This window comes from Oryza sativa, chromosome 9, assembly GCF_034140825.1.
Source record: "Oryza sativa Japonica Group chromosome 9, ASM3414082v1".
Classification (NCBI taxonomy): Eukaryota; Viridiplantae; Streptophyta; class Magnoliopsida; order Poales; family Poaceae; genus Oryza; species Oryza sativa.
The window spans coordinates 23,673,834-23,700,676 of NC_089043.1; the positions used below are offsets into that span (position 1 = coordinate 23,673,834).

At 42.3% G+C, this 26,843-nt stretch overlaps 5 protein-coding genes and 2 long non-coding RNA genes across 12 annotated transcripts; 5 read left to right on the forward strand and 2 right to left on the reverse strand.

Annotated features, from left to right (window-relative positions):
- The first annotated feature begins 668 nt into the window (after positions 1–668).
- On the forward strand, positions 669–2,615 carry LOC136351752 (uncharacterized). 2 transcript variants are annotated; one of them, XR_010734889.1, is made up of 3 exons: positions 669–1,926; positions 2,040–2,217; positions 2,331–2,615. It is a non-coding gene; the product is annotated as an uncharacterized lncRNA (long non-coding RNA). The 2 variants fall into 2 exon arrangements; XR_010734890.1 differs by having other exon boundaries at positions 1,026–1,926; positions 2,085–2,217.
- A 294-nt stretch (positions 2,616–2,909) lies between these two features.
- Positions 2,910–4,481, forward strand: LOC4347467 (small ribosomal subunit protein bS16m/bS16c). Its single transcript, XM_026020148.2, has 3 exons — positions 2,910–3,152; positions 3,400–3,445; positions 4,120–4,481. Exons 1-3 carry the CDS (start codon positions 3,020–3,022, stop codon positions 4,349–4,351), a joined length of 411 nt encoding a protein of 136 aa, XP_025875933.1. The 5' UTR covers positions 2,910–3,019; the 3' UTR covers positions 4,352–4,481.
- A 647-nt stretch (positions 4,482–5,128) lies between these two features.
- LOC107278231 (thaumatin-like protein 1b) lies at positions 5,129–7,720 on the forward strand. The gene is made up of 3 exons (XM_015756414.3): positions 5,129–6,135; positions 6,212–6,473; positions 7,131–7,720. The coding sequence occupies exons 1-3, from the start codon at positions 5,649–5,651 to the stop codon at positions 7,375–7,377; spliced, it is 996 nt and encodes a 331-aa protein (XP_015611900.1). The 5' UTR covers positions 5,129–5,648; the 3' UTR covers positions 7,378–7,720.
- LOC136351753 (uncharacterized) lies at positions 5,186–7,186 on the reverse strand. Its single transcript, XR_010734891.1, has 2 exons — positions 7,046–7,186; positions 5,186–6,975 (listed from the first exon to the last, which is right to left on the reverse strand). It is a non-coding gene; the product is annotated as an uncharacterized lncRNA (long non-coding RNA).
- A 1,551-nt stretch (positions 7,721–9,271) lies between the features above and the next one.
- Positions 9,272–12,720, reverse strand: LOC107276062 (probable sarcosine oxidase). Its single transcript, XM_015756413.3, has 2 exons — positions 12,096–12,720; positions 9,272–10,177 (listed from the first exon to the last, which is right to left on the reverse strand). The coding sequence occupies exons 1-2, from the start codon at positions 12,652–12,654 to the stop codon at positions 9,486–9,488; spliced, it is 1,251 nt and encodes a 416-aa protein (XP_015611899.1). The 5' UTR covers positions 12,655–12,720; the 3' UTR covers positions 9,272–9,485.
- Positions 12,721–16,799: 4,079 nt separating this feature from the next.
- On the forward strand, positions 16,800–23,038 carry LOC4347471 (KH domain-containing protein HEN4). 3 transcript variants are annotated; one of them, XR_003238567.2, is made up of 9 exons: positions 16,800–17,329; positions 18,140–18,541; positions 18,782–19,033; positions 19,791–20,168; positions 20,577–20,653; positions 20,927–21,035; positions 21,644–21,801; positions 22,037–22,266; positions 22,392–23,038. XR_003238567.2 is itself a non-coding variant. In XM_015757192.3 (7 exons), the coding sequence occupies exons 1-7, from the start codon at positions 16,841–16,843 to the stop codon at positions 21,785–21,787; spliced, it is 1,851 nt and encodes a 616-aa protein (XP_015612678.1). In that variant the 5' UTR covers positions 16,800–16,840; the 3' UTR covers positions 21,788–22,011. The 3 variants fall into 3 exon arrangements, 1 of the variants encoding a protein (XP_015612678.1); XR_003238569.2 differs by having other exon boundaries at positions 22,105–22,266; XM_015757192.3 differs by lacking the exons at positions 22,037–22,266; positions 22,392–23,038 and having other exon boundaries at positions 21,644–22,011.
- A 1,745-nt stretch (positions 23,039–24,783) lies between these two features.
- On the forward strand, positions 24,784–26,843 carry LOC4347472 (uncharacterized). Of its 3 annotated transcripts, none has more exons than XM_066304377.1 (4): positions 25,136–25,219; positions 25,299–25,701; positions 25,817–25,969; positions 26,342–26,843. In XM_066304377.1, exons 1-4 carry the CDS (start codon positions 25,137–25,139, stop codon positions 26,699–26,701), a joined length of 999 nt encoding a protein of 332 aa, XP_066160474.1. In that variant the 5' UTR covers position 25,136; the 3' UTR covers positions 26,702–26,843. The 3 variants fall into 3 exon arrangements, with proteins under 3 accessions (XP_015610753.1, XP_066160474.1, XP_066160475.1); XM_066304378.1 differs by having other exon boundaries at positions 25,167–25,215; XM_015755267.3 differs by having other exon boundaries at positions 24,784–25,701.

Sequence of the window (26,843 nt, forward strand, 5' to 3'; positions counted from 1 at the left end):
GTGAATGCCTTTTATGTCACATTCATGTTTCTTAATATTCCTTGTTTTACAAATAAAGCAATACAGAACTAGGAGCATTATATTTCTAAAAGAAACAAAAGTATTATGAAGCTTGTGGCTAGAAAAAATGGAATGCTATTTCAAACTAATGCAAAACAAAGATTGGTGTTAAAGTTCCTTTTCTAATTAAGAGAAGAGGGTCGGTGTCTACTCGTTCAGAAATTATAATTAAGTTTGTACTCTCTTTTCTAGAGCTTGATTGTTTTTTTTCTCTTGTGAACTATAAATGTTATGGACTAAAGCATCTCCTGCATGTGTCCCATGTGAAGCACTGCAGTTGAGAATGTGATGAAAAATCTAATAAATTAGGAGAAAACTTTTATTTCTTTGCTGACACGCATATTATTCAATGGTATTATCCAAGGGAGAGAAGTGCACAGCACAACCCAAATGACTCATCTATTGATAATGAAGGTTTGTCCCCTTTATGCTCCCTGGTTTACTGCAATAATGTAGATTTATCCCTTATATGCTCCCCAATTTAATCCAAATGACTCATGTATTCTGGTAGTGAAGGTTGTGGTCCCTTTTTGTGCTCCCTGTATTACTGCCATAATGCAGGTTTGTCTTTCTTATGCTCCCCGATTCACTGCAAAATGCACAGCATAAGTTCCAATGTATATCATCAAAGAACCTTTTGTGATGAAAATGATATTTACTTGTCAAGCACTTCATAATATGAAATTGCATGGCAGTCATGTACTCATGTTTGTGACCACATTATTATTAAACTCCGTGCGCAAGCCGTCCATGGAGTAAAACAAAAAGTAGGAACGGGCTTCATTTGTGCTCTTTGAAGTTGAACAGATCAATCACACATCACTGATACGTGAGAGAGATTGACCCGTAACTACTCTGGGTGACTGATTGATAGAATCGCGTCAATTTGGGTTACTGATAAACTTGCAAAATCATTAACGTCAGCGTCCAAACAACGACCAGATCAGAGTAACCATTGCCATCAAAGTTGTTTGTAAGAAGCTTAGGCACGCAATCGCTTGTTGTCGACATCCTTACTCCACTGCCAAGATTTGTTAGCTAAGTATTCATATATGCACACAGAAACTAACAGAGATATAAAATTATGAAATTCACATTGGCTAGCCATTTGGAAGTTTCAATGTGGAGTATCTAGTTTTCTTCTGGATGAATGCATCACAGGGGTAGCTTTCATGATTATTGATTTTACAGGATCATTACTGAAGTTCCAGAGAACATATATTTTTTATGGCATCTCTTTCTATTCGTATTCCTGGTGTATTATTTGTGTACTTTCTCTTTGCTTTTTAAGACATTCAAGGAAAACGTGTGAGTATATATATTTTTTCACATCTAGCAGTAGCATAGTAGAGAGTACTCAATATGGACATTGTTGGCAGCACAAGTAACCTGTCTAGCAATAATTCAATTCAGTACTTCTGGGTTCAGCAATCAATCATTTTTCTTACCAAATGGGACATAAAATTATGGGTGGCAATAGATGCCTGTGGAATAATGCGAGATAGACTATCTTAGTTAAACATTGGGAGTTGGAGAAAAGAAAGGGAGAAGGGTAAATAAACTACCTAGACATACCAATACATCTTCCTCATTTAGAGTTTCTCTCAACCTGACATGCATATAAAATTTTGTTTCTTTATCGTTTTTATTTTTAGGCATCATCTACTAATTTATTTATATCATTTTTGAACCTCTGTTACTTTCTTGACGTTCGCAGTAATTGTTTGTTCATGCTAATGCTAGGAAAAGTATGTGATGGAAAAGATTTTGCCTTCTTTAACATGTATGAATGCATTTGGATGACTAAATCACAGTTTTATTCTTCAAACATGGAGCAGCCTAATCTGAAGGGTCCTACTTCTACAGGTACAAGGTCCTTGATGCATCAGTTCATTGAATGTAAGACATCATTTTATTCTCTCATGATTTCAGTGATGCTAATCCCTAAAGGAGTAATCAGTTTTTTTGTTTTGACACAGATTCCTTAGCTGTTTGTCATAGCAAGAAAATGACTTTACATGCAGGTTGTTTCACTTTTAGGTGCTCTTAGGTGAGAAAAAGCATGCCATATGCCAGTACGGATCTTTTTGTGTCTGTTAGACAACAAAATACCATTGCCAATTCGGTTTTGTTAGAGAGCGATGCCAATACAAACAAGTAAGCCTTTTGCTTGTTCAGTTTTTTGTGCCTCATCCTTCTCTTCCAATTCCATTCTTACTGCACTCATTCTTGGGCAAAGTTCAGCATGTGTGCTTCCATCTTTTGTGCAGGAAAAAGCATTCGTCTACCAACCATGACAATGATCAATTGGGTGTGACTGAGTGAGCAACAAGCTATATTCTCCAGGCCTCCAGACTTCAGCAAAACACAGACCAGGGCTTCCTGATTTCCATTAGTTAGGTTATCAAATGTGTTAAGAGCAGAGAACTACAAATGAATTCTGGCCTTGTCAGTTCCCTTCTTTTGGGCCGATTCTTGTGCAATTTCAGTATTCCTGCACATTGTCCAAACAGACTATTGATTTTTTTCATTAATTTTACAGACAGTTTATGTGAGCTTTTATCGTGTTAATTTTGTTCATCACTGAATGGATGGAGCTACTATTGAATTATTGATTGGCCAATGCATAAGTCAGCTTAAATGGCTAATAACCATTCAGGAGCCTAACCAAGTATAACCATAAGTGGGCCGGAGTTTGGCCCATGGGCTAAAGCCCAGAAAGAAGTCTCGTGTGAACAAGCTCTAGCTGGAAGGCCCATACTCTATGGGACATCAGGCCCATCACAGAGGTAAAGCCCGCTGAGTTTTTTTTCTTCTTTTTTTGTTGGGTTTCTCCAGAATCCAAATCCAAAACCCTTGCTCCCACAGGAGTGAACACGACGCGACCCGAGCCGGAGAAGGGGAAGGGAAGGCGGCGGCGGCGGCGGCGGAGGAGGAGGAGGCGCGAGGGGAGGCGAGCATGGTGGTGCGGATCCGGCTGGCGCGGTTCGGCTGCCGGAACCGGCCGTTCTACCGGGTGATGGCCGCCGACAGCCGCTCCCCGCGCGACGGCAAGCACCTCGAGGTCCTCGGCTACTACAACCCGCTCCCCGGTGAGCCCTCCTCCTCCATATCCCCCCCTCGTGCTCCTCCTGGATCGGCTTGTTCTCGAGTGTTGTCTTTGCCCCGTTGGTTGGCGTTGGCCTCAACGTCTTGGTGAAATGGTGAATCGGATCAGATTGGAGAGGGATTAGTAGAGTGTGAAACATTTCTGTACGTGCGTGAGAATTTGGCTGTAAGCTTGTGATTGAATGCCTGATGGATGATGGAGGAGTATGTGCTTTCTGTTGCTGATTGCAGGGAAGGATGGTGGCAAGAGGATGGGGCTGAAATTCGACAGGGTCAAGTGAGTTTCATTTGCTTATGCTCGTAATTTGGAGTGTTTGATGTGTTCTAGTATTTCCTCTGGAGAAAAATTGGCGTGCTGGAGCTTTTGCTGATGCTAGTCTAGGACTGACATTGCTATAGCAGCCTGATTCTTTGATGGAAACTGATTGTTTGATAGGCAAAATGGACTGATTCAGTTATCATTGTAATGCGATCTTCGTTCCAGGAGTTGGGGTGCTGTTATTGCTTCTGTGTACTATTTAATTGTATTGCCAATTACCATGTACCTTCCAACCATCCGTGCCTTCCATTCTCTGGGTAGAAAATGATGGATTCAAGGGTTCTGAATTTTGTAGCTTGTAGATGTGCTTACTGGCATCCATCCATAGCAGAAAAGGATTTAGAGATTTTAAGCATATGAGATTTGCTTAACAGTATCCGTAACAGGGAAGAAAATTACAGATATAAAGTTTCAGACATTTCAAGCATGGTGCTTAGTTTCATCAATAGCAGAACTAGTATCTTTGATCCTGTATTGTCTAGTTGCCAGTGTTCATTGCCCACCTTGTCGAGAGTCAAGAGTCTGATCTTCCCAATATTTCTTTCTTTGAGTTAATTGCTAGAAGAATGCTATGATGTCCTTCCCTCCCTTGCAAGGCCATGTAACAGCATACAATTATACTTCTGTTGCAGGTACTGGCTGTCTGTTGGTGCTCAGCCATCAGATCCTGTGCAGCGCATCCTTTTTCGAGCTGGGCTTCTGCCTCCACCTCCAATGCTAGCTATGGCTCGAAAGGGTGGACCTCGTGATAGGCGCCCAATTCATCCGATGACTGGGCGCCCCTTGGATCTTGAGGGTGTCACGGTTGTTGATGACTCCAATGTTCCCGAAGGTGGTGCTGAGGAACCTGTGTCAGAGGAGTGATGCTGCAGTAGGTCTCCACTTGTTTGTTGTGCCTCTGATAAGATCATGAGTACTGTACAATATGGAAACTTCCTAATCATGTAATCTTCCATTGTTTTCTAATAATTTACAAGGTCGTAGTGCTGCACTATGAGTTAGCTGTTCTCAACCCTTTCTGAAATGGATTTTTTTCTGAGTTCTCATGGACTAGCTTACAGTTCACACATGTTTTGTTCAGTCAAGGGTATCTTGAAAGGTAGGCAATATACAGAGAGCTACCATAAGCGTCACAATTCCAGCTTGATTATTCCTTTTTGTGCAATCAAATCAGAATAGATTCTTTATCTGGTCTGGTTGCAAGGTTATTTGATTTTATGGAACTGCAAAAAGGTGCATCTTTTGTCATCTTCATTGATCTTTGTGCCGGTTGTTCATGTTGATAGTTTTCTTGTATGATTCCTTCCTTGCAGTTTTCCTCCAAAGGCATGATTGCCTCCTGAAAGAATCTTGTATGAAATGGATCGTACGCTTTTTACAAAACACATGACATTTTTGTAGACAAAATGAATTTGCAGTCTTGCACCTTGATTTTATAAATTGGAATTGAAGAGCATGTCTGACGCAAAAATGGATCATAAATTTTACAAGCTTACCGATAGGTTGAAGTGTTCAGAACTACATGTAGCGAACTAATGTTCTGAGATAGCAGCTACTCGAGCAGTAAATCAAACCCAAATAAAGACTAAGAAAAAAGAAGGATAATGAGAATTGCAGGCTTGCAGCGCATGGATATGATAGCAAATTCAGAATCTTCATGCTGTTATCCTGACTACTGATTCTAATACTGTAATAGAGTTCAGCTCAAGTCTTTTTTCTGTATCCAAATAAGAAAAGTATTCTGTACATTTCCATTTTCCCGGTTGCTCAAACTCACAAACATGTACTCTGTCCAAATGTTCAGACTGTGTACAGACTACAGAGTATTCAAAACATAGCATGTTTGACTAGTAATTAAGGTATCTGCATTAGCACAAGCATCAGAAGATTCACCTCTCTTGATGCTAAGATCATGTCACCATCATAAGCTTGCATCATCCCAAAAGGTATTTCTTCTTTCCTAGGCCACCCCATCCGTGCAACATGCTAAACCAAGCACACCAAGAAAAAGCTTTCTTTGCATGCAAACATGCAAAAATGCAATGCATCATGGCACTTGCACCTTTAAATCTTGCAAGAATTCTCTCAATGTCTTCTTCCCCTTCCCTGCTCAATCTTCTTCCTATCAACATCAATTCCCAAATTTTGAGCCATAGGAGCCATGGGAGAGCCAAGAGCTTGCAAGCTATGGCTTCTTGTGGTGGCAATGGCGGCTTCTTGGTCGTGCAGTTCCATGGCGATGACGTTCACTATAGCGAACTATTGTTCGCACCCGATATGGCCGGGGACGCTCGCCGGCGCCGGCACGCCACAGCTGTCGACGACGGGGTTCCGGCTTGACCCGGGGCAGACGGCGCAGCTGGCGGCGCCGGCGGGGTGGTCGGGGAGGATATGGGCGCGGACGGGGTGCGTGTTCGACGCCGACGGCGCCGGCGTGTGCCAGACGGGCGACTGCGGCGGGCGCGTGGAGTGCCGCGGCGCCGGCGCCGCGCCGCCGGCGACGCTGTTCGAGGTCACCCTCGGGAGGGGCGGCGGCGAGGACTTCTACGACGTGAGCCTCGTCGACGGCTACAACCTCCCCGTCGTCGCCATCCCTCGCGCCGCCGCCGCCTGCAACGCCACCGGCTGCATGGCCGACCTCAACCGCTGTAAGTGCACGCACGAACGCGCGCCACGCCGCCGCCACTTCGCCATTGCCGGAGCTGACGACGACGATGTGTGCAGCGTGTCCGAGGGAGTTGCAGGTGGAGTGCGGCGGCGGCGGGGCGATCGCGTGCAGGAGCGCGTGTGAGGCGTTCGGGCAGGACAGGTACTGCTGCGCCGGGGAGTACGGGACGCCGGCGGCGTGCCGGCCGACGGCGTACTCGGCCATCTTCAAGACGGCGTGCCCGCGCGCCTACAGCTACGCGTACGACGACTCCACCTCCACCTTCACCTGCAAGGCCGCCTACGACTACACCATCGCCTTCTGCCTCCCTACCTCCGGGTACGCATGCAGCTACGGAAGCCAAATTTCCGAAATTTACGACAGAAGAGAAATTTCTGAAATTTACCGATAGATCTAAGAGAATTTTTCGAAATTGCGGAAATTCACCGATAGAAAATTCCGATAGAAGTGAAATTTCGGAGATTGCGAAAAAAAATCGGATAGAAGCGAAATTTCGGGAAATTCTAGGACTGAAAAAAGTTAACACTTGGACAGGTTACCGATAGATCCAGGAGAATTTTTCAAACTTGCGGAAATACACCGATAGAAGCGAAATTTCGGGAAATGTTTGGATTGAAAAAAGTTAGCACTTGGACAGGTTTTGGTTCAGGGACTGGAAACTTACCGATAGAAGTGAAATTTCGGAAATTGCGGACATTTACCAATGGAAGTGAAATATCGGAAATTGCATGAATTTTGGGAACTGTGGAAAACCTACCGATAGAAGTGGAATTGCTGAGATTTACCCATTGAAGCGAAATTTCGGAAATTGCAGGGTTTTCTGAAAATTTCGGACCAAAAAGGTTACATTAGGGCAAATTTTGGTTAAATCTGAATGAAAATTGTCTTACCCAAACAAAAATTTAGCCGAAATAATTTCTGGTCGAGGGGATCGAAATTCCTGAAATTTTAATAGCTGTGTGATTCTTGCTGCAGGATCAATAAGTCGGACGCCGTGTTCCTCGGAGCACAGATCATCGACGGCGATGGCGGAAATGCGCCGCCGGCTTACCGCGGCGGCGGCGGCGGCGGCGGCGGCAGTAGACCGCCGATATACTACAACGGCGGTGGAGGAGCACATGAGCCTGAGACGATGACGGCGTCGTCGGCGAGCACACGATGCACCCAGCCATGGCTTCTGCTACTGCTACTGCTACTACTACTGCTCGTCTTCCTTTTCTGATCTGACAGTGAAGCATGAAGAATTGGGAAATTTGAGCACACCATTAATGGAAGTCATCTCCTAGTAGTAATTAACTGCACCAAAGAAGAGATTACGAGTTCACGATCAAGAAGGCTTGTCAGAGATCAGTTGATCGAGAAGTTCAGAGATTAGTCCTATTCTTCGTGTATATTAGCAGTGATTAAATTCATTAATTTTCTATTCTTTGTACTCAAGTTCAGAAGATCTAAATATATTGCTAGATAGTAGAAACATTAGTAGTCATGGACAGAATTTCAGAAATATTCACATTGACGAGACACATGCATGTACTTCGTCAACTGAATTTACTGAATTTCAGCTAGACATTTGCGCCGTGTGTTGTTCCAAAATAATTCTTCAAACTTCCAACTTTTCCATCACATTAAAACTTTCCTATACACACAAACTTCCAACTTTTCCGTTACATCGTTTCAATTTCAACAAAACTTTCAATTTTGGTGTGAACTAAACACAGCCCAAACTGATTTGATTACGCTGAACTTTAACAAGTCCAAGTCCAGTCCCTGCAAAAAAAAAAAAAACAAGTCCAAGTCCAGGTCAAGTCAATGGTGCCAAGTGCCCACTGTGCACAGGACCGGCCTGATTTTTCCTTCTGAAAATTACACCAACAATCCATCACTCCAAATTTCATCATCTCCACTAGCCTGTTGTTCTTCAGTCTTGAACCTACTGTACCAGTCATCAATAACAGAGACAGCTTTGTACTGCGAAAGCTAAAGCATCACTGTCTCACCAGATACTCCATACAGATGGAGTGTTGGATAGTATCAAGATGACAACGCACTATGCGACAATCTATCAAATGATAAGATCAAGAACATGACCTGTGCAAATTGAAAACAGCCAAGTCTTCAGATCAGATCGATAGGCATTAATTCACTTGTGCGATATCGATGCCACCTAATGAGGACAAGCAACCGAAGTGTGGCTCAATTCGATTGTCACTACTGATTTTTTAGGACTTGCACCATTACATCAGACTGAAAAGATACAAAGATATTGTGCCCATCTCTTTGATTGTTTAACAAAAACAACAAGTGAATTGTCACTTTCTCAGCACATGACTTGACGCACTCATCACTCATGAGTCATGGGAATGAGACCCATCAGCTAGCATGTAACACATGTTGTTATAGCTAGATGTAAGTGATAATTCTTCACCATGCAACATGCATGATTAAAACTAAGAAATAGTTGCAGCAAGACGTGACGTATTTAGAAAGACTCAACGTTTTGGAGCTATTCAAATCCTAGCATATTCCTCATGCTCAGAGGGCCCATTTGGAATGCAGAATTCTTAAAATGTAGGAACAATAAAAAAAATATAGTATTGGAGCTATCATCTCTAATCCTATGGATTAAAAGAGCATTTGAAATATAAAAATGTAACTGTTTGAACGGAGCATAGGAAATACAGGAATTAGAAGAGAGAAAGATAGAGACGGGTTGGACCTTATGTTGAAATTCCTACAAATCCCCTATGTATGTTTAGAGTGAACCCAAAGGAATTTCATAGGATTTTTAGATAGCTATTTCTTTTATCCAAAGGATCACATGAGAAAATTTTCTATAGAATTGAATCCCTTCAAAATTCCTCCAAAATAACCCTTTGTTTCCAAAGGATTAACTTTGTGAGGTTTGCGGCGTGTACTGCCTGAATCCGACAATGGCGAACACCCAAGTCTCTTTCAATTCACCAACGGCATATCTACCATGAATAGGACTGGGAATAGGAACAGCACTAGTGTGATTCTCTCCCGAGGGAAAAAAAAAACAGCACTAGTGTGATTCTCTCCCGAGGAAAAAAAAAGTGAAGATCAAAATGAGGAACATTTTGTGTTTTGCAAAAAGATGAAGAAATGCAACAGAACAACTTTATTTTGAATCTTATACACAAGGACAGAGAAGATGCAAATTATTACAATCTACCAATATCCAAGAGTATAAAGCACACATAGAAGTTATGAAATACAATGTTCAATAGATTTACGGTAAACAAACCCCCTACTGATAACCACATTTCACACGTTGCACCAATTTTCGCAGGCGACCATACCTGTGAGGACCTAATTTTTGACCTTATTTTCCGCGAGATTTCCCTCTGGATTGTCCTCGAAACGCCCAATCCTGAAATGCCGGAGCTCTACTCCGGCCTCCGCCGCCGTCCTGGCCTCGCCGTCCAAGGCCATCTCGGCGAGGATCCTCCCGACGGCGGGCCCCATCTTGAAGCCATGGCCGGAGAACCCGGCGCCGACCACGACGTCCTTCCCGAGCTCCCCGCCGACGAAGTCGATGATGAAGTCCTCGTCGGGGGTCATGGAGTACATGCACGGCTGCCGGATGACCGGCCCGCCGGCGGTGTCGACGTGGCCCGGCATGACCTCGTCGATCCACCGCGCCACCGGCTCGACCAGGCCGGCGCCGGCGCCGGCGAGCCAGTCCCGGCGGTCCGGGTCGCACGGCGGGCCGCCGTGGGCGGCCACCTTGATCAGCCCCGGGAACTCCATCGACGGCGTGCTGTAGATGTACGGGTCGCCGTAGCTGGCGAACGTCGGGAAGCCGGACTCCGGCGTGAGCTCGTGCTCGCGGCCGGGCCTCGCCCGCCAGTAGCAGATGAGCGTGTGCAGCGGCTGCACCGGCAGGTCGACGCCGGCGACCGACCTCACCAGCTTGCTGGCCCAGGCGCCCACCGTGATGATGCACTTGGCGCCATGGAACTCCTCGCCGCTCGATGTCTTCACCACGATCGATCCGTCTCCTGATCAAATTAAGTGTTTGATATGCTAATGGAGTAAAAGATTTTTCACTTCTAAATCAGCTAATGGATTTCACTAACATTATGTGCAAGCTAGTATATATGATTCTGAAGGGCATAAATAAAAATGGAATGGAAATTAAACCCATGAAAAATGTTTTTTTAGTGCAATAACGGATTGCTGGTACCCAATCTTTATAAAAGACGAGTTTCTTTTTTAAAATATAGTTTTCCTGATGCATGTCCAACCAAATCAAGAACTTTGTTAATTGACACATATATAGGTTTTGCAGTTTGAATAAAAAAACTAAAAATAAGTTTTTTAAGAGAAAAAAATAGCTACTTGACTAGAATCTTGTACTGACCTATCTGAGTTTATGTCATGTGGGCAATAGGGGGGCTATAAAATTAAAACAGACGTTCAGTTCTAATTAAAAGTACAATAAGCTGACACATGCTTTGTAATAATGCAATAACAAAGATGCTAACCAGATTTATTTATTTATTAAATAATGAGACAATACATTTCTTGTTTTCACCCTTGTCTGACTTGGGAATATAGAGCCAAGGCCGTGCCTGGAAGTTGGGTGATGCACGCTTAATGTTAGGTTTAGGCCCTAAATTTAATTTTTTTTTCTTTTTGTACTATATACTAGTAACATGACTGAACATTGCAACGGGTTTATATGGCTGAGAATAGGTTAAGAATGTGATCTAATGGTTGTTCCTTTTATGCTCTTATGTTGTGCTGGGCACGAGCAGTGGGAGGAGAGAACGAAAGGAGGACGACTCCGTTTCTATAGTAGTAGCTATGAAGGTATAGTAAATTGTAAACTTTAAGATAGACGTTTTTCCTACGGCAATAAAAATTACATTGAATATTTATTCATGTTAAAAGAGATCAGTAGTGTTACCGTCATGGTGACACACTCTCAATACTAGCACGAATATTTTGATTCTCATAGTACAGTATTGATATGAGAGTAGAAGATTGGGGGGAAACTATATGCACATGTGTAAACCATTGAGATGAGATAAGAACACAAGATGGAAAATCACGCATTAATTTGGATGGAGGAAAATTAGTTAGTTGATAGGAGGAAAATTGGAATGGGAGGAATTGATTTTCCGAGTGACAAAATTAGAATGGGAGGAATTTTGATGGAGTAAACGGCATTAACTATTGCTTAATTTGTTCAAATATTAATTAACTACCAATAATAGCGATCCATTAGGAACCCCCTCCCTCTAATTTTTGGCTACCTGTTCCAATATTGTCCAGACTGAACAACGACCAGTAGTTAAAGTCATATTATAATAGGATTGATTTATGTGGACTCCTCCCATGTTTATGGGAAAATATGTAGTGCAAACCACATATGTAGTAAAAACTTGGAAACTACCGCTGGATCGAGCAATGGACATTCGAGATTCGTCTACGTTACCATGAGTAAAATTTTAACTCATGAATGATCTGCGAGTTAAATTTTAACTCACGATGACGTGGACGAATCTCGGACGTCTATTGCTCGATCCAACAGTAGTTTCCAAGCTTCCACTACATATGTGGTTTGCACTACATATTTTCCCCATATTTATATATGTATCTCTTATGTATACCGGTTCTCTAAGACTCAGTACAATGTGTTCAATATTTATCTTCTCTCCTGCGGTACTATTCAACAAGAACAATGGTCCCGCAAGGAGCAGGAGCTCACTCAGCTCTCGCATGGTGGTTGCCGCTGGCATTTTGGTTGGCAGCGACTGATCACGTGATGCAAGCAAAGTTGCAATCATGCAAGAGCTACCCGGATACTTCCAACGAGATTGGTTGGTTGGTTGGTTGGGCGAGAGGAAGACGACGACGACGACGACATAGCTAAGCTAAGCTAAGCTCTAGCTTGATCGATCGGTGTCTTACCTTGCTTGGCGATGCCGACAACCTCCGTCCTGTCCCGCACGACGGCGCCGTTCTTGGCGGCGAGCGACTGGAACATGGCCACCGCCTTGGTCGCCTTCATCACGCCGCCGATCTCGCTCGTCGCCGCCGTCCACCCCTCGGGCAGCCTGAACACCCCGGACCACGGCCACGGCGCCGCCGCGTCGGAGGCGACCTCGGTGGCGGCGCCGTTCACGATGGAGGCGCGGAGCGCGGGGTCGGCGCGGGGGCCCATGTCGAGGTGCGGCGTCGGGGTGAGCACGCGGTAGCCGGCGTCGCGCTGGGCGTCGTCCCAGAGGCGCGCGGCGAGGCGGACCATGGGCGGGTAGTGCGCCTGCGGGTACGTGGCGCGGATGGTGCGGGACTCGCCGTGCGACGAGCCCCGGTGGTGGAGCAGGTCGAACCGCTCCAGGAGCAGCACGCGCGCGCCGCCGCGGGTCGACGCCGCGTACGCCGCGCAGCTGCCCATGATCCCGGCCCCCACCACGATCACGTCGAAGCCGTCGCCGCCCTCGCCGCCGTTGTTCGCCGCCGCCGCCATGCTCGCCCTGTCTGCTGCTGTCAGTGCGCGTGCGCCTGAGACTTTGGAGCTGGACGAACAGGTTACAGGTAGGCCTCTGGTCTAGTGTCCGTATTTAAAGACGAAATGGCCCTGGCGAAGCGTGGGCGGCGTGGTAAACCGGTAGTGTCGTCGTTTCGTTGATTGCTATCTTTTTTTCCTTTTAAAAATATATAAATATTTAAAATCTTACTCTTTTTTCATATTATATGATGTTTTGATTTTTTTTTCTATTCAAACTTCTTTAATTTTATTTAAGTTTATAAAAAAAAGTAACATCTATAACACCAACTTAGTTTCACTAGTATGTTAATTTAACTTGAAAATATTACTATATTTTTCTTTAAACTTAATTAAACTTAAAAAAATTAACTAAGAAATAAGACAAAGCGACTGAGGTAGTATAATATTATAAAAGTGTCTTGAACGCTGTATGTCTATCATGAGTATATAAAGATATGCCTTTAATTGTTTTTTCGGGGGAGCTACGCCTTTAACTGTCTTCACTGGGACGTGGATGCTGAGTAGGCTTCTGTTGGATGCAACTGGTTCTGACGTGGATCTGTTCATCTTATGGTGTGTTTGGTGGAAAAGATATTTCTAGATAGATAATGTCCATTTAACTTTTGAGTGTATTAGGCTGATGAGTAGATGTGGATAAGATATTCGAAAATAAATATCTATAAAAATGCTCGATGAGATCATCCAAAAATTTGGCCAGACTAGGATATCCATTTTGTGTGTGTGAGGTGTGTTCACGTTTTCTTTACCTGCGATGCACTATTGTCTTCTGTTCCAAAGTGTCGAGTGCGTGAGGTGTGTGAAAGCCCCGGTAGTTTAGGTGGCATTTAGAATGAGCTGCGTTCCTGGCCTTACCAAATTATTGGTAACGAAAAGTTTGATTATTAAATGGATTATTGCATCGGATTATCGATTTGGTTATAAAGATATGTTTTAGAGATAAAATTAACAAATAACTTAAACCAACTGATTGAAAAATACAGTGAAACTTTGTTTGGTAAAAATGTATTTTTAGAAACGTATAACAAAGAACACATTTCAATAATCTAGTAGGTAAGTACTCCCTCCGTCCTATAAAAAACGAATCTAGAATTGGATGTGACATATTCTAGAACTACGAATCTGGACATATGTATGTCTAGATTCATAGTATTAGTATGTGTCACATCTGGTACTAGGTTGGTTTTTTATATGACGGAGGGAGTAAAAAAAACCATGGGCTGGTTTGATTTGTGGCCTAAATTGGCATTGCCAATATTTGACAATTTCAATAGTGTTTAGTGTCTATTTGGTTTGAAACCAAATTTTGGCATGCCTAAAAAAATAGGCCATTTCAATAATGAAATGAAACTGCTTTGGCTTCAGTCCAAACACAACTTTACCTTGCCAAGATTAGCCATGCCAAAACTTACAAAAATTTGACATTGACAAAAATTAGTAAGGTCAATTTTAGGTCATAAAGCAAACCAGCCCCACATATACCATTATTACCATAAGCTTTAGAAAACCTCGAAATGATATCTGCAAGTTTCAACTGGCTGGCTGTAGCTACGGCCACTCTGCAGCAACAATACACAGTAGACAGCAGCAGAGCCCTACTGTGGCAGTGTGGTACTCCCTCCGTCTATAATTCGTATTTTTATTGTTGTTAGATGATAAAACATGATTAATATTTTATGCATGACTTGTCTTTTTAATTTTTTTTATAATTTTTTCAAATAAGACGAACGGTCAAACATTGAGCACGGAAACCAGGGTTTGTCTTTTTTTTTTGGACGGAGGGAGTACTGGCTCTTACTGATCAGCCCACATGCTAATTAACCCAGCACAAGCCTAATCCTCTTATTGCGCAAAAAAAAAAACAGTTATTGTCACCAAATTTCGTAACGGCTACTCTTTCTTTTCTCGGCCGTTCGTCGCGTTCGTAGCGCCCACGGAATCTCGTGGTCCTTCCTTCGTCACTTTCGTACAATCGCTCGCAGGGAATCTCCTAGGTGCCCGAAGGGAATCTCGTAGATGATTTGCTCGCTTTCTGCTCCCTAAAATAAAATAGTTATCGCCAAAAAAAGACGAAGAGGAATAAGCATATGTCTGTGGTTAAAAGTTCCATTTCTGGGGCGAGCATTTCACAGCCCAATTGCTCAAGAAACAGAGATGAATCTGCAAATGTCACTAAGCCAAGTATGATTGAGCTAAGAGCCCTGTTTGATTCAGTTACTTGTCTTAATGACACCGTAAAGATTTTTATATATATAGATGTTTCTTTGAATAATCAAATAAATTAGCAATATATTTTTTCCTTTTTCTTTCAGCCCTTTCTTACCCTAAACCAGATCCTTAAAACAGAAAAAAAAAATAGAATGTAACAGTGAATCCCAAAAGAAAAAAAAACTAGAAAACTTATTATCAGGATGCTAGACGCAATGGCTGTGAAAGTGTGAAAGTGTGAAGGGGATTCCAGACTTCAGAGTTCAGAGTTTAGAGTAGAAAGACTCGCAACTTGCAAGTTGGACAATTGAAGAGTGTAATAGCTAGAGGGGAGCAAATTGGCATGGGGTCCTCATCGCGAGGAACGAGAGTAAATTCACAAGTAGAGGGCTGTGGAGAAATGGGCTAGGCTCTGTGGATATTACACAATTAAACCAAAGCCTACTATGCACGATATCAATGGAGGTCACTTCACAGGCGCAAGTGTGTGCCCTGATTGCCTTGCCCTGCCTAAGACATGATAGTAAGAAAGATTTTCGTTACCAACGAGTTCCAATAGTTGGTGCTACGGCGGAGGACGACCTTGATGTCCTAGGTGACATCGAAGGTGATCCTATGGTTGTGCATCACACAAATTGAAGGTGCATTTTACGTCCACATTGACTATCACGGGAATTTTACATCGAGAATGATAGGTCAAGATAGCTTGAGACATAGATCTCTAGTTCCTAATACGGTCTAACCACAACATTACTCCAATAACCAGGGAATCAAAACAAATTAAAGCTTGTTCCCGCTAATTATGACGTTATGTTTTTATACCTGGTATTGAGAGACCACTATTGAAGTGCATGTACATTGCAAACGAGAAGAAAAAAAATGAGGAAATTGAAGAAAGAAAGTGCGTGGTCAATTGCATTTGTAGGATCAAGGATATATTTTTCTTGAGGGTTTGAGGGTTTTACAACACATGTGCATATCTACAATGGAAAAGGATGCATCACAAAAGAATGCAACTGACAAACATTTCGAACTGAAGCTCTCAACACCGATGGAGTCTTCTCCCGAATCAAAGAAGTGGAGCAGAGAGATTTGATAATAGTTAGAAGTTTTTCATTTGTTACGACAACTATTGGAGCGCCCTCTGTAACATGGGTTTGACAACGGTGCCATGCTTGTTTTCCCTTGTAGTTCCAAGCTGCACATTTTGCACCTAGCATTGTATGGGCCTATCATTTTTTATTGGGAAAAAGTTTAAATTATCATTTCCTTAATATATGTAGAGAGTATAGGAAATAGAGATACAGAAGTATAGGAAGTAAAGATAGCGATGAAACTTTATCATGAGATGCAAAGGATGACGATTCATTGCTTCCGTAGAATTATGGATGAGGCTATCATATCATGAACTTCTTCTCTATTTGTACTGTATCCTTTAAAGTAACCATACTTTGTTATGGGTAAAATACTAATTTTCTTGTTTTTTTCGTGCTTATGTCAATATATATTAAATTCAAACAAATATTATACTATTGTATAGTATCGAAAAAGTTATTAAGGACTAATTTTTAAACATACTAAAGTAGTAAAGTAGTAGCAGAATAACCACCAACAATACTATTCTCTCATTTGTTTGATAGTATATAGATTTGCGTAAAATCAGGCAACACACCCTACTGCTGGCTGGCTGGCAGCAGCTGCCTTGTGCCTACGACACTGTTCGTGCTGGCTGTGGCGTAGCCGCAGTCCAGTCATTCGAACAGGCCCATAGTCCCTCCTAAGGGGCTTGACCCGGGGTTTGGGGGCCCATCCGGGTTGGCGTTCTAGCCCAACCCGGCCCCGACCCGGCCCGTTGCCACCACTTGCGGTAAAACTGCAGAGGTCAGCATTTCTTCTCTGTTAGCTAAGCTGTAGGGTTTTAGCTCAACCGTCCACCCCCATGGAAATCTCCCCCAACTCCGCCGCCGCCACCGCCGCCGCCACGGCGGCGGCTCCGGCCTCTTCCTCGACCTCCTCCCCATCCGCCCCCAAGCGCCTCACCACCACGCTCCGCATCCTCTGCCCCTCCAGCCGCGCGTCCGCGCTCCGCGGGGCGTCGCGGGACCTCCACGTGGACCAGCCCCCCGTCGGCGACGAGGCCGTGCTCTCCATCTCCGGGCCGGACGCCCCCGCCGTGGCCGTGAGGGCGTGGGAGCGGGTCGTGGGGCACAGGGTCGGGGGCGACGAGGCCGCCGGGGAGGAGGAGAGGGAGGTGCCCGGCGTGGTGGGCTGCCGGATGCTGGCGGCGAGCGGGCAGGTCGGGTGCGTGCTGGGGAAGGGAGGGAAGACGGTGGAGAGGATGCGGCAGGAGAGCGGCGCGCAGATCAGGGTGTTCCGGAACAGGGATCAGCTCCCTCCCTGGGCTGCGCCGGTGGACGAGCTTATCCATGTACGCATCTCAACTCAGCTCACAGATATTTCTTCTTTTTTGTGCTATATTCATCTAATCATCCCCCCTGACATTGCGTGGGTGGATTATTCATCACAATTTTTCGGTGCGCCCGGCGTGTTCATCCGTTAGCTAGAAATTTATGATGAAATGAGGTGGTTCAAACTTATAATGAGGTGGATCGTGTGCCTTAGTTGCTTGCAAAACTGCTAAAATTGTTTATGGGAGTTTGAGCGGTGTATTGCACTATGCAAACTAATGAAAAGGCAATTTTTTGATAGGATGATAATTTAATATAGGTGGTAGGATAAGTTTCAGTTCATTCATGGTTATGTTACGGGTCCTGTATTTCTTTCAGCTCATATGCATCTTGTTCAAATGAACAAATAAGTTCGAAATGAGCTATCTTGCCTGATTTGTACTTTATAATTGGCTCTTATTGCGATTCAGCAATTGAAAACATAAGGGTGATGTCTTTCATATAATTTATTACAATAGTGTTTTATCGATAAGGAGTTTGTAGAGAAAATATAATTAAAGGTTGGTTATTTTTGTTGCATAGAGTCATAGAAGTCAAATTCATTATGAGCAAGTTCCGCACCTCTGATTATGTAGTTCTAGGAAATCATAATGTCCCAGTTCTAAATATACTAAAATTGTAATAGTTCTTTTTACCTTTCCCGTATACTTAAGTGTTGCATTGCTAACGGCTTTATAGTTTGAAATGCTCAAGATGGACATTTTTCTTCTTTAACTTGGGTACCTATTAAAAATTCAGGTCATTCTGACACGGTAACCTTTTCCTGTTAGATAAGTGGGAACTTTTCTGCAGTAAGGAAAGCATTATTGTTAGTTACAACCTGCCTTCAAGATAACCCTAGGCCAGATGCAAGCAACTTTCCACCTGGAAGATTTGGGCCTCCTGGCCCAGTTGGCATAGATCCTCATTCTCAAAGAGGCTATTTACCACCATCCATGCCTGATTATCATGCAAGGAATTATTCAAGTAATATGGCTGCCCCCGGTCCTAGATTCTTTGTTGAACAAGAGATAGTCTTCAGGATGATATGTCTCAATGAAATGGTGGGGAGCATAATCGGAAAAGGTGGTTCAACTATTCGCGCATTACAAAGTGAAACTGGTGCTTCGATTAAGATTATAGAGCCTAATTCTGATTCAGAAGAACGTGTAATTGTGATATCTGCACATGAGGTGTGTCTCTGAACCTATAAATAAAAGTATCTGTTTAATTTCAAGTGATTAAAATCCTTATGCAGGGAGAGTGAATTTTATTTTCTCAACGTACAATATAGATCTGTGCATCTGTAAACATTGGCATGCCATGTGCATCGGTGTCCTGCCAACAATGATGGGAGATATGCGATTAATTTTGTCCTTAGGTTTTCAGTTGTCTGGAGTTATTTTTGATGGGTTTAATCTTATTTGTTGCAGAATTCTGAGATGATGCATTCTCCAGCTCAGGATGCAGTACTTCGGGTGCATTCTAGAATCTCGGAGTCATCGATGGATAAAAGTTCTGCTGTAACTGCAAGACTTCTTGTACCATCACAGCATATTGGTTGCTTACTAGGCAAAGGTGGTTCTATCATCGCAGAAATGAGAAAAATAACAGGAGCTGGTATCCGAATTTTCGGGAATGAACAAATTCCAAGATGTGCACAACGAAATGATGAGCTAGTTCAGGTATTTAATGTTATAGTAATCAACCACTCCATTTTATGTTCTTGTGCATGCTATGAATTTTCAGTAATAAGTTCCATGTTTTATGTGCGCCGCAGTGGTCTCTTAAGTTTACATGTCCATTCGAAATTTTCATCGTTATGCATATAATCTACTAATAACACCTAGTTATAGTGTGTTCTTTGCTTTAATTGTGGTCTTGTAGCAAAAATTTTAAGTTTGATACAAGTGTTGGTTAATGTAAAGTATCAACACTACTATAAAGGGTCCCACCTTACTGAATCACATTAAAGGTTCAGTGTTGAGGTGAACTTTGTTTACCAGTAATAGCTAAGAGCATAAGGTCTTCAGACTTCAGTGTGATACTGTGAATATGTGATCAATTCAAGTATGTTGGGAAATGTCAAGTATGCAAAGCATGCTCTTGAAAAAGATTTCCAAGTGAACTACTTTATACGTATTCAAAGAAGCAAACTACAGAATATCTTTGTCCTGTTAAATTTAAGAAAGCAGAATTGTTTACTTTGTGGCATATGCTGTAACTCTTTTGTGGTAATTTTGGCCAACCTGTTTCACATCACAAGTTATCCATTTGAAAAATGATCCACAGTTTATCACAACTAATCAACTCTTTCAAGTGGCTTTCATTGAATCTTCCTTTTAAGAAAGTTTACTTAGGTTATTCATAGCTGTGTTATTCTTATTCCCTTGACAATTGCTGACCAGGTGTTAAATGTAACTATGGAGTTTCTTCTTACAGGTCACAGGTAGTTTTCAATCCATTCAGGATGCATTGCTTCATATCACTGGAAGGATTAGAGATGTCATCATTCCCATGAAGCCACATCCAGGTGGAGGTATGCCCCCATATCCACCTGGTGGAAACGCTCCACCTCACCACCCAAGACAAGAACCAGCACCACCGCATCCCACTGGAGGCATGCCTCCATATCCTATGCCTTCTTTCAGAGCTGATCGTCCTATGGGTCCTTTTGATATGGTCGATCATCGACCACCTCCCCCTCATTCAATGGAGCACATGGGTGCTGATAGGATGCCCTACTCATATGGTTGTGAACAAGGAGGTGGTCCTCGACCTTTTCTGGACCAGCCATCACCAAGTGCCTGGGCTCCTGAGGTAACTTACTATGCGTTTATTCTAGAATGTAGGAAACACATATATGGGAAATGCAGTTTGGAATTAGGCAGAAGTTCTTCAGCATTTTTCCTGGGTGTGCAGTGCACAATGGTCTCTTTCATGAATTTCCACCAACATTCGGGTCCTGCTGACAAGCGATAGGATGCTTGCCAGCAGGGGTGGATCCAGGACTGGGCAGTCTGGGACAACTCAGCCTATTTTGGCTCATGTTAACTTAGCATCATAAAAAGATCAAAGCCCATTTGTCGTAAAAAAATACATCAAAGTCCAGGACTTGGGTTTGCCTTGCCACCAGAGTTTTATTAGAAAACTGTAAAAGTTTGCACACCACTTCTCTTGTTGATTTAGGTGTTGTAGGCTTAGAATAAAGTCCCTGATCTTGTGCAGGCACCAAACAGTGAAGCTCCAAGAAATATGCCTGAGACAGTACCACCTGCAGATTTCAGAAAGGGAGCAGTGGCAGGGTAAGTTAATTTCCATTTGGTGGTGTTTCTTTCTCTTTGACCTTTCACTAAAAGGAAATATTCTCAATTTCTCATTCTGTTAATCTTTTAGGGGCTAAAAGACTTTGAAAAGTATATGCATGAGAACTTGTGTGGAAAGCAAAAGATTGAATCGAAGCATATATAGTTCTCTTCTAGCAATGCAACCCATTTTGAAAAACAAAACTAAATGGCAAATTCTCCTTTCTAAAGAAGGTTACTTAGAACAGTGTTTTGACTTGTTCTTCTCAACAGAACAAATCAAGTGGCTACACCATCTAATGCAACTGAAGTCATTATTCCCCGCAAGTACATAGGTTTTATTTGTGGAGCCAATGGCAGTGACCTTGCTGAGATAAAGAAGGTACTTACTCTCTGCTTTATTAGTTTTCAGCATTCATCTAACTTCCCTTGTTGTCTTGCCCTCACCAGTGATGCAAAGGACATGCCAGTTTTTTTACTTGTTATCATGGAGTGGAAGCCCTTGTCAACTTGTTGCCTTGTCCTTTTCTCTAGAACAAAGTCCATGCATACAGCCTGTGCAACAGTCACTATCATGCCATATTTACTGGTACCAGAAAATGAAATGAAAATTAAAAGAACATGTAAAACATTCTTCTTCACTATACCTATTTCAAATTCACTCTGTTTTAAGGCTGAAAAGAAGAGAAAAGGCAATCAAATGATAAATTAAAAGGAAAAGTGAAAAAATAATTATTCATAGCAAACTTGTCTTTTTGTATCTTAAAAATTTTGTCCTTGAAGTTGAAATATTGATGGGTGCTAGGACAATCCATAAAGTATATATCTTCATTTGTTCTTGGAATTTTCCATATTGATTTGGTGCTATATACAAAAGCTGATTGTACCTCAACCAATGATTGTACTAGATGTCTTGCCATAACAAGATCCCTCGCATCATCTTTGTTATTTTGATGGTTCTAACGCTGGGAGTTAATGTTTACCTTTCAGATGTCAGGTGCCACAATTACTGTCCATCATCCAAAACCTGGGGATGCAAATGCATTGGTTATTATATGTGGGGATCCTGACCAAACTAAGAAGGCACAAAGCCTACTTCACGCGTTCATCTTTTGTGGTCTCTACCAAACTTAGCCCTGAGCTTTCAGGTTGGTTTCCCCCCTGACTGATTGCACATGTACAATTGTAACTGGCATGAATGTGGATGAGAATGTGGAACATTCTTTCAATGTGAATTATTTTTTTCTCATTTCATGTGAGCCGTGCGCATGCGCATTACTGCATCAATGTAAATCTTGTATTATTTTTGTTCTGGTACAAGAAATGGCCATGAAGCATGAGTGTCTATGTGTTTTGCATGTCGATGTTGCTCTGGATCTTCAGCTGGATTTTCCGTATGGTCGTACGAGGGATTTTTTTCCAGGAAACTCATCAGTGGTCACTGGTCACAGATGCAACTGTTCTTTTGTGCTATCTGGTAAGTCTTGACTTGCTGGATCATAGACGACCTCCTCCGATGTACAAGCAACGACGCTGGCAGTGTCAATCAGCTAGCTCGTCTTTGCTTGGAATCCAAATTTTTGTCACAGCCATTCCCAGTTCAATTCAATTTGGTGAGTTTTCACTTTTTTTTGTTAGCCTACTATTTGTATGAGTGTTTTCTAGTTCTAACTTAGTTGTGTTGAATCCTTTTTACATCTTAATTATGTCCGTCATTTTTTTCTTCACAAACACCTAGGCAAAATCATTTGGCAAGCTTTACTACCACAAGCAATGAAATGCAAGTTGGCTGGTCAGTTTTACGAACTCGAATTCCTTGCTGAGCTAGAAACTTCGCATGACACAGCATAGTTTCTTGGAAACATAAGGAGAGCACAGGAAATTGGAATATGCAGGACATCTCACGGATGCACTCAAAATCATATCTACCAATTGGCAGAGGCGACGCTAGACTTTGGCATGAAGGTCTTCCCAGTTCCCAATGAACTTGTAGGCAATTGCAAGCCTGACATTTGTGGCATCCTGTTGCTATGCTTTTTGGGTTGTAATGTATTGCTTCCCTTGCTTTGAACAATGAACAAGTCACACGAGCTTTCTTTGATCTGAAGCATCTCTTGCTGTCAAAGCATAGGTGTTGGCTGGTCACCTGCTATGGCTTTTAGCCAGATAAGAGCAAGTTTTACAGAAGGGGTAATTGTCACATTTAATTTTATTCATGTAAGATAAGAGAACATCTAATTTTATTCAAAGTAGTCGTAATCTGTGTAATTAGTTATTTTTAAGCCTATATTTAATACTTCATATAGGTGTTCAAACGTTTGATGTGATAGGGTGTAAAATTTTGTGGTGGGATCCAAACAGGCCTAAAGGGTGTTTGATATGCTACTTTTGTGACAGTGCATGCATAATACTTCTATTTTTTTTTTAAAAAAAAAGAGGCTAGCAAACCAGTCGAGCAACCGTTATTCGACTCATCTGTCAAACAACCTATCGAACAACGGTATCCGAATCTGCCATACTCCCTGGTCAAAAAAAAAAATTGCCATACTCATAGCTAATCATATTAAGACCATTTGAGATGCATCCTATTGAACTATGGTTGTTTGACACAGTGCTAAATTTGCCAGCCGATCGATCTATACTTTTACAATTTCTTATTAAAATACTCCATCCATCCCAAAATATAAGGCATAACCATTTTTTTCTCATATCCCATAATATAGGGCAGGCATGCATACATATATTAATTAACATCTCTTGGTCCTATAAAATTGATTTGTTTTAAATCTTATATCATCAAACCTCCAAATCATATTGCTTGCATGTTTCAAGGTGATTCAACCAAGAAGATGATTAAATGTTTTTTTGGTTTTTGTGTTATGAGTAGTTATGCCTTATATTTTGGGACGGAGGAATCAGTATTATTTCTAAAAGAAATTCAGAAATTCAGCGGCAGTAGAGGGGTGGAACTGTGGAAGTTATATATATGTCCCTAAATATAAGGGATGGAGGGAGTACTTATATATATATACTTATATTGGACACAGGTCGTCTACAGTGCAGGCTGACATGTGAGCCCCACAGCCCTCGGGCCCACATGTCAGCCTGCAGTACTGTATGCGAGGATCTCAATTGACTTCTATTACGCTAGTTCTCCTCTATGAGAGAGAGAGAGAGATTGAGAGAGCGCTGCAGCCGCCACCTATTCTCGCCTTGGCCATGGGAGGATCACGATTCACGAGCTGGAGCTGGAGCTCGAGCAGTCAACAGAAGAAGGGAGGAAAGGAATCCTCCCTCACCCCACCCGAGCAGGTATTGGGCTCGGAATCGGAAGGGGAATTGGAAGCGGAAGCGGAAGCGGAGCCGATTCTGATGATCTGATCTGATCGAGGCCAGGGGACTAATATCTTGTTGTAAGGAACCTAGTGGAGTAGTATTTGATTTGCCTGCTGCATCGACACCAATCAATCTCCCCACTACTATGGCTTCTTCGCGCGCTATCGTAAGTCGCAGCTTAGATTAGATTGGATATTTCGTTTGCAATCTCCTTAATTAGGTTTTCCCTTAATTTGTTTTTGTTGCATCTATCCATCTTCGCTTTTTGGTTAAAAACAATAAATTTCCTTCATGTACTTCCTCCGTTTCATCACAATATAAGTCATTATATTATTTCCCACATTCATATTGATTTTAATAAATCTATATATATATATATATATATATGTATATATATATATATATATATGTATATGTATATGTATATATATATATATATATATATATGTATATATATATATATATATATATATATATCTACCTACCTAGATTCATTAACATCAATATGGGAAATGCTAAAATGACTTACATTGTGAAACGGAGGGAGTATATAATATGTGTGTGCTGAATAAACTGCTGCCTATTGTGCTGCTGAATGCTGATCACAATGAATGTTAGATTAGATTTGGATGTCCTTAGATTTATTATCTTTTTGTTAAAAAAAAGAATTCCTTTTTCTTTCCATGTTTATATATGTGTATGGTGAATAAACTGCTAGCTCTTGTGTTGTGCTGCACTGCTGCTGAATGCTGATCATATATACTGCATAAATAAGTATAAATTGTTTTCTTTAGGAGGAGGAACTCGAAACTGTAGGAGATGACAGGATCAGCGCGCTTCCTGACGATATTCTGCTGCAAATCCTTGAGAGACTTGACCTGCCTATGGCAATTCGGACCAGCACGCTCTCCAGGAGATGGCTGCAACTCCCTCGCTTACTCTCCCATCTCATCATAGATATCACCCACTTCATGCCTGCTCCTCCTCGCCGCGCTGTGAATTTCAATGTAGATCAGATCATGGCTGCCTACACGGCTGCAGTCAACAACCTGCTCTTGTCATCCCCCTCCAGCAGTAACAGCAACACGAGAAGAATTATCAAGTGAATGCAGCTCAGTTTCTTCCTCTCTGAAGACCCTTCCTACCTATGCTCTGTTGGCCATGCCGTTGGGGCCATTGTCGATGCCGGAAAAACCGACTTGCTCGAGTTCTCACTGTGGTCGGATGTTGGTAAACTCACCCTTGAGCATTGCCAGCTGCTCAGACAACGCTTCATGTCATTCTCTCACTCTTGCCCGGTTGCTTTCAGGTGGCTCACCAATCTTGCCCTGCGCAACCTCGCGTTTCAAGAATCGGACGTCTCCCATATCCTAAACACATGCCATAACCTGAAGTTCCTTGCCTTGTGTTCTTGTGTCTCGGACTTTGTTGTCCTCAAGATCGATGCCCCACACTCGGAGCTCCTCACGCTTGAAATTGTCACTTGTGGGTTTGACAGAGCTGATCTGATCCATTTGCCAAATCTTAGGCGGGTAGTCTGCTGGGATTGGTGCCTTCCAAACCCCCCAATCCGTTTTGGCAATGTTACTCGCCTTCACAACATGAGCCTCTCTTGCTCTGCGACGTATGACCAGATGCCGTTCAGGTTGACCGAGCTTATATCAAGCGCCACAAACTTAACTATCTTATACCTGGATTTCCAAGATCAGATGGTAAGTACATGGCTACCAGCAAAACTTTCCCAAACTGCTTCTCTTTCTTGTTTTAATATTCGTCCTGTGCTGACCGGTATCCGCTGCTTTATGTTGTTTTCCTCTTCTGCTGCAGATTTGGATTGAGCCACAAGGTCCTAAACTTCTCTATCCTGTATTCAGCAACGTCAGAGATGTCTATCTTTGCAACATTTTCTATGAATGTGACCTGAACTGGACTGTGTTTGTCCTTGAAGCTGCAGCTCGTCTCAGCAACTTTTATCTCAAGGTATGTTATATCTCTGGTTATCTCTGCCCATTTCTATCAAATATGCAACTTCCATAATGACATTGTTTTTTTAATAAAGTTATAATGACATTGTTGCGCTGCAGAACCAATATGGTTATATGGATATATTTTCCATATTAACTAATCATAGTAATTTGTTCCTTTTCCTACTTTATTAGAAAGGAGACTGTAAATTAGATTATTCAATTATAAAATCCAAAATTATGGTGCCAATCTACTGCGAAAACGTTTTCTTTTTCCAGAAACTTGTGCTTACCTCATTCAAGATATATCCAAATTCTTGAGCTTGATGATGTATGCCTATGTTGGCTGTTGAGCACTATTTATCTAACTGGTTTTTGTTGCTTGAAGTTATGTCAGCATCCATGTGAAAGGAACAGATGCGAGGACAGCGCTGAGAAGGTCAATTTGTTATGGGATCAGATGTCATCTGATTTCAAACATCGCCACTTGAATCTATTAGAGATTACAGGATTTGCGATGGATGATAAGATGATAAATTATACCAGGCTTATTATGGAGCGAGCTGTGAACTTGAAGAGAATCCGCTTGCTCGATCAAGTTCCATGTGACAAGGGCAATGCCATGAATGGTATGGGATCTACATCCTCAAACAAATGGAGATTTCCTGTTGACCAAGGAGAAAAGAGTCTAATAAAGCAGAAGCTTATAGATGGATTCTCCTCGTCTGCTGAAATAACCATAGGATGAATCAGTTCTATTTATTCTAGTCGATTGTAAATTATTAGTTGTATAATGGTCGTCGATTGTAAAAGTACGTAGCTAATAAAATTGTCATTTGGACCAAGAAGTATCATGAAATATTCTGGGTAATCCTAGCCCTTTTCAGCTC